This window comes from Suillus fuscotomentosus, assembly GCF_016647785.1.
Source record: "Suillus fuscotomentosus strain FC203 chromosome Unknown F5891scaffold_44, whole genome shotgun sequence".
NCBI classification, from domain to species: domain Eukaryota; kingdom Fungi; phylum Basidiomycota; class Agaricomycetes; order Boletales; family Suillaceae; genus Suillus; species Suillus fuscotomentosus.
The window spans coordinates 129985-142908 of NW_024539556.1; the positions used below are offsets into that span (position 1 = coordinate 129985).

General features: G+C 49.0%; 4 protein-coding genes across 4 annotated transcripts; 3 read left to right on the plus strand and 1 right to left on the minus strand.

Moving 5' to 3' along the window:
• Positions 1-1945: 1945 nt before the first annotated feature.
• On the plus strand, positions 1946-2182 carry F5891DRAFT_903051 (uncharacterized protein; the record flags this gene model as incomplete). The annotated part of the gene is made up of 2 exons (XM_041373496.1): positions 1946-2010; positions 2062-2182. Coding segments are annotated over 2 exons (186 nt in total), but the record flags the coding sequence as incomplete, so codon positions are not given.
• A 442-nt stretch (positions 2183-2624) lies between these two features.
• On the plus strand, positions 2625-2903 carry F5891DRAFT_904173 (uncharacterized protein; the record flags this gene model as incomplete). Its single annotated transcript, XM_041373519.1, has 1 exon — positions 2625-2903. A coding segment is annotated over one exon (279 nt), but the record flags the coding sequence as incomplete, so codon positions are not given.
• Positions 2904-2953: 50 nt separating this feature from the next.
• Positions 2954-3492, plus strand: F5891DRAFT_956707 (uncharacterized protein; the record flags this gene model as incomplete). Its single annotated transcript, XM_041375424.1, has 2 exons — positions 2954-3136; positions 3187-3492. 2 exons carry the CDS (start codon positions 2954-2956, stop codon positions 3490-3492), a joined length of 489 nt encoding a protein of 162 aa, XP_041223264.1.
• A 1525-nt stretch (positions 3493-5017) lies between these two features.
• F5891DRAFT_902528 (uncharacterized protein) lies at positions 5018-5640 on the minus strand (the record flags this gene model as incomplete). The annotated part of the gene is made up of 3 exons (XM_041373484.1): positions 5018-5266; positions 5327-5345; positions 5408-5640. Coding segments are annotated over 3 exons (501 nt in total), but the record flags the coding sequence as incomplete, so codon positions are not given.
• Between the last annotated feature and the right edge of the window lie 7284 nt (positions 5641-12924).

Below are 12924 nucleotides of genomic sequence, written 5' to 3' on the forward strand. Positions count from 1 at the left end.
ACGTCAGTGACGAGGAGTGTAGGTGGGTACTACAGTACTCAGTTCCGCCGGATTCAGCAGGGGTTCGAACTCGTTTGACTACCCCGAACTATCTCAAACCGTTCGGGCAGTTCAGCACCGCACGGTCCGCACCCCGGCAACTTTATTTTTTTTTTTTGGACAAGCGAAATGTATTGGTAGCAACTGACTAAGCCTAGTTCTACGTATACGCGCTATAGCAGGGTTTCGGGAAACCCCGGTCTGAGGAAAAATGCGTTTATGCACTCCCGTATTATGCGGGGTGTGTGGGACTCTGCATTACCTAGGGGGCCTCGATCGTAGAGGGCCTGGGTGATCTAATACCCACTAAAACCTCTAGGGCGGTGGCCCAGTCTTTTCGTATTTGGGTATTGGGGTTTGTTTGGATAGTGTTTTCCCAGGTATTTGTAACTAGTTTTGTGAATTTTTTAGTTCTTATGATTTTGTTTGCGGATATTCTGTCTAGTTGTAATCTATTATTTATTCTATTAGTCCATCGTTTGATTATCGTGTCTGTTGTGTAAGTTTTTTCATTAATGGTGCTATCGCATCTTATTATCCAGATTAGATAAGCGGATTCCGAGATGAGGATTCTGAGAAGTATGGTTTCAAACGGGAAAAACGACGGTCGGGTCACGAACGGTCACGACGTGACGTTCGTGACCGCCATCTCCTCTATCCTCCCCATAACATAACATATCGAGCCGTCAGCTCATAAGGACTCCAGACACTCTAAAGATCTGATCCTCCCTCCGTCCCGAGTCAACCGTTGCTCGCTCGCTTTTGCAGAGCCCTCTCTGGCAGCCCTGGCAACCCAACCGACAAACAACTCGATAGAAGAGAGGACCTCCCAGGCCAAGAGAATTGAAACTGACGCGCCACGCGTCACGGAATGGCAAGGGGCGGAAATCGAGGATCGTACTAGGTTAAGTTTGTGTTGTTTCACTCACCGAAGGCATCGGGCTTTGCTAATGGATGTAGTAAAGGACTGTGTGGTCGGTTTGTGTGGATTTTGAGACGGTGGGGAAAGAGGAGCAATGCTCTTGGAGGGTGAGTCCCCACTGTTATATGGTTGCGCGAGTGTGCCGTCAACCCCCCTTCCTTTCTTTCTGCTCCCCCCAAAGTTGGAGCTTCTCTGCAGATCTCGTGAGAGGGCAACGCCTCTCTGATCGGATCCGCTGCGGGAGCCGTCAGGACAATTTGGTGACCAACCGCAACAGTGAGTAATGCTTCGATCTTAGGCTCGCCACGCACCTAACTTCAAATGTGTATTGTCAGGGGTGAACAACTTGCAGAGTGCCGCCGATTGTGATGCGACGACGATCGAGTGCCATTGGGCTGTTCTGGTGAGTCACTTGTTCTCGGAAGACTTAGGCTCACGATGTCACGCAGGTAAGACCGTCTTTTTTCGCCAAAGAAACCTCTGGTGGGCGATCAGAACTGCCTGCAAAGCCCAGGGGGGATGAGGGAAAGCAGAGCTTGCCGGACGCGAAAAAGACGGTCCTCGCGGGCGCTAAGACGTTCACATGTGAGTCACAGGACGGTCCAGCTGTCTTATTCAATTTCACTCTGTTATGTCAAGCGTGAGGCATCTTTCCTACCTCTCGCGCACATGCTGATTGTTTGTATTCACAGAGACCCGCCGAATTGCAAATTGGCTTGGCAACAGAGGGGTCTCAGCACTCTTGGACTCGGACGTCAACCACCAACAATGACAACTGTCGTCGACGCTGTTCAGAGCTTCCCAGGTCTGCGTGGCCTGCTTGTGCCTTCTGCTGTCAGCAGTCCTGAGATGGACGATATCACTGAGGACTTCACTGCCGAACAGGAGACTATTCTCGTTGAACCAGGCGAGAGCAACATGAACGGCATATCCACTACCTCAGAGTCCCGTCACGCAGCTGGCGCCGGCTCGATTGATACAACACTGCAGTCCACCCTGATGGAGGCCTCCAAGGGTGTCACGGAGGGCACCAATGCCGAATATAAGAGGTGCGCAAGCTTCTTTCTGTTGATGGGCAAGGTGGCACTCATCCTCAACAGGCTTATGAACTCGTGTGTGTCCTTTCTCAGAGGCCTCCATCTCTTGGGGCCGAGTGAGGATTTTTTCAGCAAAAAGCCACGGCGTGATATGCCGTGGTTGATTGTGGCATGGATAATGAACATGTGAGTGGCAGGTTCTGCCTGGTACCACCAATTACTGATGACAGCCAACGTGTCGCTGTGGCAGGTGCGACTCAATCAACCTCGATGGCACACCCAAGCCATCTCATGTCGAGCGGGGCACCTATGGCCATGCACAGAAGATGCGGGCGTCCATGACGTACGCGTTTGGGAGGCTCAATGGTCTGGGCAATCTGACATGGCACGAGTCGGATATTGGGGGTGGGCTGATGGTCGGAAACCCTTCCATTTCCATTGAGGTATCATCCTATATGTGCTCGCTCCGCAGGCGCAAGGTAAGGTTTCTTCTCTCTCCGACCCCATGATTATCCTCATCTTCTTCATAGGTGCAAGCGGGCGAGGCTGCAAACAGTGCGCGGGCCATCACCTCAGTGAGTTTTTGGATGCTCCCAGCTCTGAAAAGGACTGATTGGGGACATTGGCAGGAGATATTGCTAAAGCTGTATCATTACAACCACCGCCCTGAAAATTGGACCATCCGTGCCTACCAACCTGGTGAGCGTGTGCGCGGCAGTTCTGGGAATGACCCGAGTCGATGGGGTGGTGGACGTGTACGGCGGCTTCTGTCAGCTGCCTACACTGTAGCATTCATATGCATGCTTCGTTTCGACGAGGTTCTGAAGATCCAGGTGCACGATCTTCGTGTGCATGACACCCAGGTAGCGCTACACCTTCCCTTTCGCAAAACTCATCAAAACGGCGGTACGTACGTGACTCCACCCTCCGCTGCGAACTAATCAGACATTGACCCATGCATGTGCCCACTTGCCTAGACATCAAGCCATTTCACCTCTGGCCCTTTTCGTCGTCCGAGGCACACCTCTGCCCAGTGAGAGCACTCGCTGCCTGGTTGAAGGAATCAAAAATCACGACGGGCTACCTCTTTCGAAAGATTGCTTCGGGCGACCGAATTACAGAGGCCAACAGTCCCATGGTACGTCAATTTTCAGACAGCCTAACTAGGACTCATGCTTGACTCGTCAGTCCTCCGAGCAATTTCTGGAGCTTTTTCGGAACAATCTACTTGATGTCGACATTGACCCTACTCCGTACGGCACACATTCATTCCGGAGGGGGGGGTGCCAGTTTTTGCATGTCGAGAAGCGCTGGTCTCTGCGGAGAATCTGTGAGTGGGGAGGGTGGAGCGTGGAATTTACGAACATGACAATCGTGAAGTATCTCATTTCTTCGAATGATGATCCTACTGAGCCAAGGGAGCAATTTCTGAACCCCAATAGACAGCTGATGGTGAAGTGCTCCCAGTGTGGGCGATGCTGTTCTTGTGGCTGAGTTTGAGCTCCGTCTGTACTACATTACTTTTTCTTTCTTTCTTTTTGCCTTGCTTTTTGCCAATGAAAACCTCGTTGAATGTTTCTAGTCCAGGCTGCTGAGGCCCGGTGCTTCTACAGCTTCCAAATCACGATGGAGAATATTCACTCCAAGACCTACTCACTCCATCCTCATTGTCTTTGCTCCGCGTGGGTCTTACATTCTCATCAGCCGCAAAGAGGGTATGTACACCGATTTTGCATCAGCATGTTCCAATTGCACGAAATTAACCAGATGCAGCGCGAGATGTGTCAGTATCTAGAGCGAGGACATGGTCAAGAAGGATTTCGTAGGTCAAGGACCTTACCCAACTTACATTCTTCCCTCATCAGTTCCAATTGCGCGAAATTAACCAGATGGAGCACGAGATGTGTCAGTATCTGGGAGCGAGGACATGGTCAAGAAGGATTTCGTAGGTCAAGGACCCAAGTTATTCAACATCGACGTCTCCAGCATCAACGGCATCTCCTCCAACGCTCCCAGGTATGGAGGATTGTATGGCTCGCATCGTTTCAGCTTCGTCTTCACCAGGTATCCCAAAACACGAGCCAGTACCAGTACCACCACCATCAAAGCACAAGATGTTCGCGTTCGCTTCACCAGCTGTCTGGTGAAGGCGGCTCATTGAGTGCATTGTGGTTTTTGTTGCATTTTTCTTCCTGCCACTTATACACTCACTTTTGCTCGTCTTGATGACACCACTAACATATACACTTTCATCACTGTCGGTTACCATCGGTCGCGGTGTGCTATTTACCAGGACTTGGAGCGCAGCGGGTTAACATAGATACTACTAGTACTTGTCTCGAAGATTTTGAACATTTACTCCTCCTCCTCTTTGACATCCTCCTCCTCTTTGATGTCCTCCTCCTTTCTTTTCAGTATCGCAACCACAGCCTGTTCCTCTGCAGCATCCCGCATCTCCTCGATGACTTCCATTGCCTCCGCATAGTCATTCAGTTGCATGTAAATGTTCCGGACAGTATTTTCATGAAATCCATGTTGTTTTGCAAGGGTCTTGACGGATAGCGCGAAGCCAAGCTGGGCAAAGTGTCTGACATCGCTGTCATGTATCTCAGCATCCATCATAAGTTCAGGCTCCGGACTCGCATCACCCTGGCCCATCACTTTAGTGTAATTGTTGTTGACTGGTGCTGACATGGTGGACGCTATGCCGATCCATCAGTATGGTGGTACCCTCATGAAATGAGGCCTACCTTGTGAACGAGTCTGGTGTTCAATGTAGTTATGGTTGATGTGGGAGGTGGCAAGATACACTGAAAGCCCCTTATGTGAATTGTGGCCCCTTTTTTCCTCAATGTTTTCAAACAAATACACACGCAAACAAGGCTTAAGCATGAGCCCTCCGGGCCTCCAAGTCAACAGAAGGTGTAGCATCAGGTGTCATTCACAGGAGAGCTATGGTATTACTGCTAGTTACTGTCCATTGTCAGTCGTCCACCACAAGTCCAGTCGTCAACTCAATGTATTTCCTCGCGATGGCAGACGGCTTCGTCATCACATGCCCCTCTCCTCCTCGCCGGTAAGTGAAAAGGTCGTCGAACTTGGCATGGAATTCTCGGTGAGCACGCTCCACCAATGCGGTATGTTCTGCCTTGCGCTCATCACGGAGTTTCTGGACAATGGCAGTGAATTTCATCCGCTCACCACTGTCAGTCTTGAAGTCAGCCCAGAAGTGATCTGGGGTGCCCTGCCGGTAGCGTTCGACGACATCCTGCACAACCAGGAGGAGGATCAGATATGTAAGGGAAGCTGTGATAGCGGAGGCACTTACCCGCCAGTCAGTCCACTTGCTTTTCGTGCCCTTCCATTGCTGATTGTGGCCATAGCGGTAGAGCAATGGCCAGTACTTGACAGCGATGGGTGGCCTTGGATGGTGATGATGGACTCGTTCAACCAGTGCGCCGTATTGTCATCCCACATTGCATTGAGACGCAGGATATCATTGGCGAAGCTGACAGCGGGGGGATCTGGGATGTCGTCATCCACCAGTTGGAGAATGGTGCCATCCCCGAGGTTGAGAACACGCAGCTTGTTCGAGCTGCCCGATTCCACCATCGAAGGAGGTTGTTGGCAGGCAGTTGTAGCTGCGCTGATTGCACCCTGTTTGAAACATGCTGCCGAGTCAGTTTAAACAGATTGATTGTGGGGGGAATCACTACTTACCGTGTCTGCTATGTCAGCTGCCTGGGGCCTAACAGACGGCATCAAGCCAGCCGCGCTTGGCTGGAGGGCACCTTGAACGATTTCGATGAGCCTCGTGCCCACGTCCTGGACGATGGCATCCGAAGTAGCGGAAGGGTGCAGTACGCTGGGTGTGCTGTGGCTGGGTGGGTCTGGAGAACTTGCTGGCATCGGCATACCATCCGTCGGCTCATATGGGTACGCGCTGGTGATGGCATCAGCCTGCCCACCAGCATATCAGTTCAGCGGTGTCATATCATCTCTCACGAAGGCACTCACCCAAGGTAGCAGCGCCCTGATTTCTGGTGCCGTTCGCGTGTCCTTGGACCGATTGACGCTGGTGCCCGAAGTGCTTGGTGCAACTGTCACACCAAGCAACTGCTCGCGACGCTGCGCGGATTGCTTGGGGCGGCTGGCCTTGGGCTTGCTCATCGAGCACATGCGTGGGCCTTTGTGAGGTTTGTGAGCCCCCGGCCGGAGCCTTTGAAAGGGAAATAGCAGGTGAGCGTGGCTAGGGTTATGTTTGGGAAGATTCACATACCTATCCCACAAATCTCGGTCTCCACTGAAAACTTCCAGCCGCTCGCGAAGGACGGACTTGGTGCCAGTGGAAGGGAGCCCAAGCTCGTGGCACAGTTACTTCAGTGCTTTGACAGTCATGTTGGAGCTTACCATGGGCGGCATTCATCCGAGTCAGCCATGAGGGAAGAAGGCGAAAGAGACGAGCGACTCACATGGAGATGTACTGGACCTCGGGCTCTCCGTCTGGTCGAAATCGGAGTGGGAAAGGGAGGGCCTGGTCTGCATTAGGTGAGTCCTGGACTCCTCGGCCTCCGCTGTGCGTGTCAGCAGACTCGACGTGCTCGACTTCGCCAGCATCGGCGCTCCAGAACGAGTCACAGTCAGCAACAGAGCCATCCGTGGCAGCAGTAACGAGGTGAGTGGAGAGAGTGGCAGTGGCAGCATGACCGAGCGAGGTCATCCTGACGATGTTGGCGCAGTCGTTTGACCTGCACCGTCGGCGGCGGGGGACCGGAAGACAGCCACAAAAAGAATCGATGGGGATGGTCGGCCTCCACCAGTGATAGGTGACCAGGAGGAAGAGGAATGAGAGGAATATGGCGGCAAGGGCTAGGGCTCCGCCCACGTGCAGGCTGCCTCCTGGGTTGGCAGAGGGGCTCGTAGACGAGGACGAGGACGACTCGTTCGGCAAGGCAGACAAGAGTCCACGCGCGACAGCGAGAGGGATTGGAGGGATTGAGATCTGCGGGGGGAAAAGAAGCACAGGTGCGGATCAGCTTGATTGCGCAGGACGGGGATCAGGGGACGGGACGAGAAAATGGCGGTTCCGGGGGTCTGTGCCATTGCGATCGAAGCAAGAAAGCAAGAAAGACGTTCCAATGCTCACGTCATCGACGAAAACGGCATTCGCCGAAGCGTCACGCCCGCATGCGGACGGTGTTGTTTTCGAGGGAAGTCTTGCTGCACCTTTTGTCTTGTCGTTCGCTTCTTTGTCGTTGTTGTTCTCTCTTTCGTTTGGGTTTTGTTCGTCAGGTATTTGTTTTTTCAATTGCAAATTCCCGCAGCCTAGGATCGTCCCTAATTTGATTCTTGGCCAGGCGCCGAATTTTGTTGGCCATATGTCTTTGGTGAGTTTCCATATTGTGTTCTGGGAGTTGTTCGGGCATTCTAACAGTATATGTTCTATAGATTCAATTTCTGCATGGCATGTTGCGCATTTGGCGCGGTGTTCATAATTAGGGATGTTCAACCAGTATTCTCCTACACGGTAAGCTCCATGTATTGTTTTGAATAAGAATTGACGTATTGTTTTTTGTATGTCTTTATTTCGGCATCCAGTCCATATGGCGCTGTCGTTTTCGAGGTTGCCTGTGATTTCTTGGATCGCATATCTTGCGATGTCGAGGTTACCTGTTGTCGCTCTTCTTGGTGGGTTTTTAGTTTTGTTTTGTTTCTTTATTCCTTTATATGCGAGTGATTGTGATACTGATGATAGTTTTGCTCCTTGTAGGTTCCATTCATTGGGAATCGAGAGGTCTATTTGGTCTTCGATGGGTTTGTTTACTCCTTCTAGGGCTAGGCGGTCTGCCTGTTCGTTACCTTGGTCTCCATTGTGTCCTTTCGTCCATATGAACGATGTTTGTGCTGATCTTTTCCGTAGATGGTACAGTGTGGCTTTTAGGTATTCGCTGTTCGCAATGTTTATCCAACCTTTATCTTCCCATTGACTAAAGTGTTTGGTGAGTCCGTCAATTGCGTATCTTGAGTCTGATATGAATGTTATAGGGATATAGGGTTCTGTTTGTTGTAGGGCGACTAGGATCGCTGTTACTTCGGCGATCTGATTTGATTGCTGGTGTCCAGGTATTCTTATTGTCTTGTTTCGCTCGTTTCCTGCTGATATCCATATTCCGCTGCCCGCTTTTGCGTTGTGTTTTCCATTATTTAGACATGAGCCATCTGTGTAGATGGATATACGTTCTTCTATGATGTTTAGTCCTCTCATTGGGGCTTGCAGGCAGTGAGCTGGTCTATCTGATTGTTTTGATGGGTCGGTAAAGATTCTAAAGCAGTCTCCGAGTGTTGTTCGTATCGTTGTTGTGGGGTCAAAGATGATTTCTCCCTGTCTTCGCTCGTGTGCTTGTTGGTTCTTCTCTTTTCTGCTGTGAGTGAGTGATAAGCTGTCTTTTTTTGGTTTGGATTTTGTATTGAATTTTGGGGCGATTTTGTTTAGTATTTCTTTCGCTATGGTGGCGCATTTATGTGGGTTTTCGCATCCTTGGTCTCTATCTTTCTTACAGTATTTGCATGCGCAGTTCTTTCGAGGGTGGTGTTTTTTGTTGCTATCGGTTGTCTCGTTGTTGGTGAGTGAGATTCTTTTGCTTATTTTAATCAAGTGTTTAATTTTCTGGGCCTTATGATTGTTTTGTAGGCATTCGTTTTTTTGCTTATGATATGTTTTGGGTGGGGCGCCTAGGTGGTACCACGCAGGTAATTGTTTTTTAAGTTGTTTTGAGAGTTTGATTGGTGCGAAGCTAACGTTATATTTTTTCGCTATTTTTAGCATGTTGATTATTTCTTTTGGTATGCTATTCGCTCTTGTCCCTTTTGTTGGTGGGTTCCAGGATTGTAGGAAGGTGTTAAGGTCTGTCGTGTTATTGATTCCTGTTGGTTTAAGGTTATTGATGATTATGTCCGTTAGGAAGGCCCACGCTGGTCTTTTTGTTGATAGGTCGAGGTAGGATCATAGCCATGTCACTTCGATTGCTTCGTTTCGTGCTTTAAGGTCTATCAGATTAATTCCTCCTTCCTCTCTTGGTTTTTGTAGTTGCTCTAGGTTGATGGGTGAGGTTTTTTCGTTATTCCAGATAAATTTCCTCATTATTCTTGTTAGTGCGGCTTCGATGTTCTTGGGCATGCCCTGTGCTTTAGCCAGGAATTGTGTCATGCCTCCTATCACCATTTGGGCGATTAGACGTTTACCGTCTAGGGATGGGTGGCCTTTGTTCCAGCGGTTTAACGTTTTGCTGATGTTGTCTAGGATTGGTTCCCATGGCGTGGCGTCATTTGTTTCGTTGCCTATCCAGGCGCCTAAAGATCTTATTGGGTGGCCGTCTGGGGCTACTCTGATGGAGTTTTCGAGGGGGGTGTCGTCTGGGTTGAGTTTTCTTGTTGTGATCACTCGTTCCCGGTGAGTTTTTGATCCTATCGGTATTATTTCTGTTTTGTCCATATTGAATTTTGCTCCCGAGGCTAGGCACCACTCATTCAGTATATTTTCTAGGTCGGAGTATTTGTCGTTTTTATTCAGGTATATTGTTGTATCATCGGCGTATAGGTTTATTTTAACTCGGTGAGTTATTCCTGGGATGTCGTAGCCTTTTATTAAGTTGGAGTTTCTTAGGGTGCACGCCAGTGGTTCTATGGCCAGGTCAAAAAGTAAACACGACAGTGGGTCTCCCTGTCTTACTCCTCTTGTTACCTTGAATGGTTCGCTCAACATTCCATTTATAGCTACTCTTGTGTGGGTGTTTGAGTATAGGGCTTTGACTGTGTTTATGAACATATTCGGGAGGTTAAAGGTTTGTAGTGTTTCTATCAGATAGTCATGGCTGATTCGGTCATATGCTTTCTCTTGGTCAAGCGCAATGAGGGCGCCATCCTCTTCTGAGATGTCAGCGTATTCAATCATCATTTTTGTGAGACGGATGGGGTCAAATATTGATCTATTAGGTATGAATCCGCTTTGGTCTGGGTGTATTAGTCTCGGGGCTGCTCTGGCTAATTGTATTGCTAACGCTTTTGTTAAGAGTTTGTAGTCCGTGTTTAGTAGCGTTATGGGTCTATAGTTGGCGATTTCGGTACGTTCTTTTTTTTTGTATATAGGGCACATCCATCCTAACGTGAATTCAGTTTTGTCTTTTACTCCGTTCTTTTGTATATCGTTTATGACTAAGGTAAGCGTTTTAATTACATTAAAGCTTGGTTCGTTGTTCTCTGAGTCGGCTAAGTGTTTTTCATGTAGTCGTTTCCATACCTCGTATGGTATTCCATCGATTCCTGCGGCGCTACCGGACTTTGAGGAGTATAACGCTTTGTGGATATGGTGTTCTTCTAGGAGCTGGCTTAGGGGGGAGTTATTGTTGTTGAACTTTTGTTCATTTGGTATTTCGTCCATTGTTTTTTGTTTTGCTTCGTTTTTCCTCATTTGTATTGCAGGGTGTATGTTCTCTTGTTGGAGGGACTCGTGGTATTGTTTTGCGATTTCTGCCATTTTGCCGGAGTGTGAGGTGAGTCGGTTTGAGTTTGGTATTTTGAGTTGATAGATTATGTCTCGTGGTTTTTTTGGTGTGTTTATCTTACACCAGTACTTGCTAATGGTTTCCCCGGTAGCATTCCATTTTGCTTTTGATCGAAGCTGAAGGTTTTTGAATCGTTTTTTCTCCAAGTGGTTAATTTCACATTCGAGCCACACTTTTTGGCTTCTTGTGTTGCTGTTAGTGTCTATGTCGTCATCTCGTAGGGTGAGTTTGATGTCGTTTTCTAGTTGTTTTATTCTAGTGTTGATTTTATGTATATGTTCTTTAGACGTTTTCTTTGCCTCTTGGCGTATTTTGATCTTGAAGTCCTCCCATTCTGACTGTGTGTTAAGTCCGCCTGATTGTTGGTTTGTTTCTATTTTTCGTTGTGTCATTTGTCCTATTTTACTCATTTTGTTTAATAGTTTCTCGTCGTTTACAAGGCCAAGTGGCCATGACCATCGTCCCTTGCCTATGTGTGGCATATTCGGGGGTGCGTATCTCACTAGGATCATATGGTGGTCCGTCGGAATGGCTGACGTGCATGCTGACCAGTCATACAGGCTATTATCATGCGAGGGGGAGGAGTAGATTCTGTCTAGTCTGGAGTAAGAGTTTGCGTTGCTGTAGAAGGTGAATAGACGAGATGTGGGGTGTGTTTTTCTCCAGGAGTCGTGTACATTTAACGTTTCTCTTAGGTCCCTAAGAGCGTCGGTTGCTGCTTCGTTGTCTGTTCGTGCGGGGGCTCTGTCTAGCGGGTCTTCTGTTAGATTGAAGTCTCCTAGTAGTAAGTCAATCTGTTGGTTATTTCTGTTCATTTCCGAGTCTTTAATGGTTGTCCAAAAGTTCTGGTGTTCCGCTGGGTTGTTTGGGGCGTATATGTTGAGGATAGTGAGTTCCTCGTTGTTGTGCCATCGAGTTTTTAGGATTAGCGCTCTTCCCAGTATGATCTCTTTGAACTCGATGTTTTCGGTGTTCGTTAATTCTTTATTTAGTACAAAGGCTACTCCAGCTGATGATCCTGGGCGTTCTCTGTCTTTGGAGTTGATTACTCTTAGTCTGCGGGAGTATAGAGTGTTTATTTGGTCTTCGTGTTCTTCTGTTAGGTGCGTCTCCTGTAGGCACAGGATTCCTATTTTTTTTCTCTCATAACTTGGTGTATAACTGACCATTTTGATATCGCGCTGTGGTCTAGTTGCGAGGATGTTCTTCCTTTCATGTTCAGGGATGCGATATGGAGGTTGGCTCTCATTTTGTTTCGCTTTTTTGGTTGATTTCTAATGTCATTATTAGGTAGCGCATGGTTGTGCGGCGCCTGATGGGGCGTGGGGTTGTTTCCACCTCCAAACTCTCGAGTAGCGTCCTCGAGGGGGGGCCTGGTGGTCTGAAGCCCGCCCTCTCTGCTTCTCGGGAGGAGTGAGCCAAGACCAGGAGTACTACCGTAATGGGGGGTGTTTGTAGGAGTTAGTGGGTGGGTGGTCGGGTTGTCAGCGTCTTCCGAAACGACCATCGGGAAGCGTGGGTTGTCATATCCCGGACAACCACGGTGGGTACATGCTCGTGCTTTCGGAGGTAGGTGTCCAGTCACCAATCTCTTTCGGCGGTGGCTTCAGCTTCTCAGCGCAGCTAACCCTTGACCTAAATAGGTCTCCGCTGTTGGCAATTGCCGTCGAGGCTACCATAGCTTTCCTGTCCTGCTGGGCAGTCAGTAAATTTGGGCTATGGGTTAAGGTGGTCCAGAATGCGCCTCGGCAGACTGTTGGGATCGCATCAATAGCCTGTGGTCAGGAGGTAGGCTATTTTTGATCCGTTTTTCGTTTGTGTTGGATTATGGGTCAGAGTGGGGATGATATTCAGAGTGCGTAGTTACATGGTTAGCGGGTCTACAAGCTAAGTGGGTAGGAAGATATGTATGGTGGAGGTGGGGATGTATATATGACAGAGAATATATGTTCGAGTTATTCTGAAGGGTCATTCCTTAAGAGAAAGTCTTCCTTCCTCGTCCTCTACCCCTCTGGTTGGTTATGGACTTGGGGTTGTAGTGTTTCGGTCCATTCCAGAGCGGTATTTCTGGGAAAGGACATAGACCGCGCGGATGTGCGATTGAGTGACATAAGGAGCAGGCGGAGAAGCCTACTGCTGTGCCAGTGCCTTCGAGTTCGGACGGGTATACGAGGGAGTGCAAGTAGAGGCGGAGTTTGGTCCATACCGCGGGGTTACTGGTTGGGCTGGCGGCGAAAACGTTGTAGCGGGGGAGGGGTATTCCTCCGCTTACTTTGTAGTCAAGGTGTTCTACCCAAAGCGTTTTGATAAGTTCCCAGGTAGCGGAATCTTTCTCTTCATATGGGATATCGCTCTCGGCGAGGAT